This window comes from Lathyrus oleraceus, chromosome 4 (genome assembly GCF_024323335.1).
Source record: "Lathyrus oleraceus cultivar Zhongwan6 chromosome 4, CAAS_Psat_ZW6_1.0, whole genome shotgun sequence".
NCBI lineage: Eukaryota > Viridiplantae > Streptophyta > Magnoliopsida > Fabales > Fabaceae > Lathyrus > Lathyrus oleraceus.
The window spans coordinates 216,800,119-216,804,179 of NC_066582.1; the positions used below are offsets into that span (position 1 = coordinate 216,800,119).

The following is a 4,061-nucleotide window of genomic DNA, read 5'->3' on the forward strand; positions in this document are numbered from 1 at the left end:
GGTCGGCTTCGACATTCTCTACCACGCCATCTTCTCTCCAGATAGATATCCTTTGATGCATAGTCGAAGGGACCACTCCTATTCCATGTATCCACTCTCTCCCCAGTAGTAAGTTGTAATTTGCTTTTGCAGGTATTACCATAAACATCGTTGGTCTTGTGATTGACCCAACAGTTAAGTCCACCTGTATGATGCCCAACGTATGTCCTATCTTTCCTTCATAATTTGACAGCACCATGTTGTGAGGTTTGACGTCAGTGTCGAACATCCCTATCTTTTTCAACATGAATTGGGGCATCAAATTAACGGCTGCTCCCCCGTCCACCAAGACTTTATTCACTCCCACCTGTTCAACTTTGGCCCTAATGTATAGGGGTTTGAGGTGACTCTGCATCCCCTGGTGTGGCCTTTCGAATATAGCATTCTGTTCTTCGACAACACCACTGTTCAGAACGTAATAACACACTGGTTGATACTTCGCCATTTCTGCAGTGTCCGCTTCCTCATTATCTTCGACCTCTGTTTCCTGGTTATACTCGTGCGGCAAAACTGATACCACGTTATAATTCATATTCACGGAAGACACTCCGTCGGACTCGAAATCATCTGTGAGCATTTCCTCTTCTTTCGCTTGTTCCTTCTGAACCTTCTGAGTTATGTTTTTATCTGGAAATAACTTTCTTCCTACGGGTGGTTCGGTCGAATCCATGATATTTGGGGTATTCTTGATGCCGCTGGATTCTCTAGTTTATTTTTGATTCATTTCTCTTTCTGCCTTCCTCATCCTTTGATGCCTTCTCCATTGGGATCTCGACATAGGGTTCTTTCCTTTGTAATTTTCTAACCTGACAGCCTCTCTTTTGGACGCCTGAAATTTTTTTATGTACGCCCACGAGGTCCTTCCTCCATCTTTGAAACTCCTCCATTTTCCTTTCTTCGGTCCCGCTTGAGTCCACTTGTCCTCAGGGACTTCTGTTGGAAATTTGAACATGACTCTCTTCGCCCTTGGATGAGGGCTATCTGGTCTCCTAGGTGCTCCCCTCTTGTCGAAGCTATACATGTTTGGATTTCCTCCATGTCCGTCCCAACCTTGGTCATATGGGATTCTTTCGAATGCTTCGGCTAGTTCTCTGTTATACACTGCCCCACACCTGGGACACATTAAACATTCCGTTTCATATTTGTAGCAGCGCACAATGAAACCCAGAAGGCTTTCTCCTGGTGTGGGATACACCTTCTGCAACTGGCTTTCTTTCCTCCAGTTTCTCTCGGTCTTTGTCCGTTGCCATCTCTCGTAATCTTCAGCCACCCTTCGAGAGATCCTGATGCTGCATCTTGGGCACAACAACATATCAGCATTCTTTTTGTGACATCTCCAGAGATACTCGCGTAGGCTTTCGTTGGCTTTAGGATAGCCAAACCTCATCCCTTCCTACTCCATCTTCAAACATTCCTCCACTTCCTCCATTTCTGGGGGAATTTGCTTCAGGTCTACCATGTTGACGCCCAGACTAGCGTCATCAGTGATTGAAATTGCTTCGAACTTCTTTCTTAGGCCCTCAGTAGCCTCAGTTGTTTTCCCTTTAAGACCTTCAGTGGTCCTTGGTTCGACGTTAGCAGCCTGTTTGCCCTTGATAGAAGTTCCAAAGGAAACGTCGTTACTTAGGCCATCAGTAGCCTGCTCTTTTTCCAATGTGTAGCCTGCTCAGCATAGTTGGTCTCAACAACGTTAAGGGGATCAATATCAACTTTCATATGGTTTTTTCCTTTGTCGGAGAACTTGAGGCGGCCATCTCTGATTGCGTTCTGAATGAGATCCCTGAAAAGAAAGCATTGTGAAGTTTTATGGCCCAAAAAACTGTGATATTTACAGAAACCTCATTTCTTTCGTTGTTCTAACGGAGGAATCTTGGTATTAGGAGGCACTATCATTTGGCCATCTTTTACTAATAGGTCGAAGATCTCGTCACATTTGGAGACATCAAATGTGTAAGTCTTTTTGGGAAACCTATCGTTCTTTTCAGTTTTGACAGGGTTTCTACCATTCGAAGGTGTAAGTAATTTGCAGGCGTAGGGTGGTGCTTCTTTTAATTCTGCCAAATCTACTTCGAATTCCTCAAGACCATAGGGGTCTTCAGCAATTTCAGACTCTTCGCCTTCGAATTCGACATAAGCAACCCTCTCTTTCTTATAATTCTTATTTGCTCTGGCCTTTTCAGATTTTAAGCGTTCGACCTGTCGAACCCTATCTGCTAATTGGGCCATGTCTCTTAGATGCTAGGTGTCTAACTTTTTCCTGATGGAATAGTCCAGACCTCCAGCGGCCATTTCGACCAACTCGTGTTCAGGTACTATTGTAAAGCATCTAGATTTTAACAAGCGGAACCTATTCCGATAATCATCTATAGGTTCGGTGAATTTTCTCTTGATGCTGGCTAGTTCCTTAAGACTTATCTTAGTTTGGTCCATGTAGAATTGTTCATGAAACAATCTTTCTAACTGGGGCCAAGCATCTATGGAATTTGGTGGTAAAGTCGTAAACCACGTGAAGGCGTTCTTTGTTAAAGAACTAGGGAAATATTTCATCCTCAAGTTTTCACTGTTCGCCAAATCCCCTGCCTCAGTCATGTATCTGGCTGTATGCTCTATAGTGGATTCACTAGTATCCCCTGAGAATTTGGTGAACTTAGGGATTTTACAACCCCTTGGTAATTCTGTTTGCAGAACATACTCTGACAGAGGAGAAGAATAGTTTGGCCGTCGAAGTCCTGTGTTTAGACCATTCTGGGCCATGATTCTCTCTATCATACTGGTTAGGTCATTTTCCATCATGTTGTCCCGTCTAACCCTATGAATTACTTTGTCTGCATCCTGGTCTCTATTAACCATTATCACTCTCCTAGGTTGTTCTTCAGGGACTTCCCGTCGAATTGGCTATTGTTCCAATCTTGCCCCCATGACTCTTTCGTCAGGGGCTTGCCTTTGCGGTCGAACCTGATCTATCGTTGGTTTTTCTCCCTGGATTATAACCTGGTTTGGCTTGCTTCGAACAACAGGTTGTGGGGCGCCTAGAAAATCTGCTATGCGTCCCATCTGTGCTGACAATTGTTGGTATGTTTGGGCGTTGTCAGTATTAGTCCTGTTTACATTCTGTATTAACAGAGAGAAAATGGTATTCATTTCTCTGGCCAGAACTCCTACCATATCGTGGTTACTGGCATCCATCTGTTGTCTAAAGGCTGCCTGATTATTCGTTGTAAGGGTAGGTAGTAGGGTGGAGATCCCTTGTGATTGGTTATTTCGACTTATGTGGTTCATGCCGGATCCAGAATTTCGGATTGGCGAAATAACCGTATTATGAGGTTGAGTATATATGGAAGAATTGTTTTGAAGCCCTACCATGGCAGTTGATGGAATTCCATATGGGTAATCTCTCATAGGCCTAAAGTTTTCGAATCCTGGTGGCCTAGGGGTTAAAACTACAGGCATATCTGCCGCGCCTGATATGATAGGCATTACTGTCGAATTATGCAAGGCCATGGATCCAGTCGTTGGTATGGCCTGTGCATTAGGGATTTCAGTGGACACATTAATCGAATTTGCTCCGATTGTTCCTGCTCCCTGGGGGGAGGACTGTTCCCCTTGACTGGTTGTATTAACCATCTTTTTCGCGTTTTTCCCGTTGGTTATAGGTTGTGAATTATTGGCTATCCTGCCACTTCTAAGGATCATACAACACTAATTTTTTAACCAAAAGAATAACGACAATTTTGCGAACAAAACAACTATTGTAATCAACAATCCTTTTGACACTGTCCCACTGGGCGTGCCAATTTGTTTACCAGTGATTTCTGATAAACAACCGCTAGTCTTCCAAATTTGTATATTTTTGGTAACTCGCAGGATCGACTAGATTGATCCTAGGACATGTGTCTTAAGAATTGTTATTACTGTGATTTGACTCATAGTTACATTCGTTTCTAATTTGTGAATGACAAAAAGCGTTTAGACAACAATTCTAAGTGAAACTTATGACTTTATGAACAAAGTAAATGACAATA

The 4,061-nt window shown here is 43.2% G+C and overlaps 1 protein-coding gene across 1 annotated transcript; it reads right to left on the reverse strand.

The window, feature by feature from the left end:
- Window positions 1–2,277: 2,277 nt before the first annotated feature.
- Window positions 2,278–2,889, reverse strand: LOC127136742 (uncharacterized). Its single transcript, XM_051063268.1, has one exon. The coding sequence runs from the start codon at window positions 2,887–2,889 to the stop codon at window positions 2,278–2,280; it is 612 nt and encodes a 203-aa protein (XP_050919225.1).
- Between the last annotated feature and the right edge of the window lie 1,172 nt (window positions 2,890–4,061).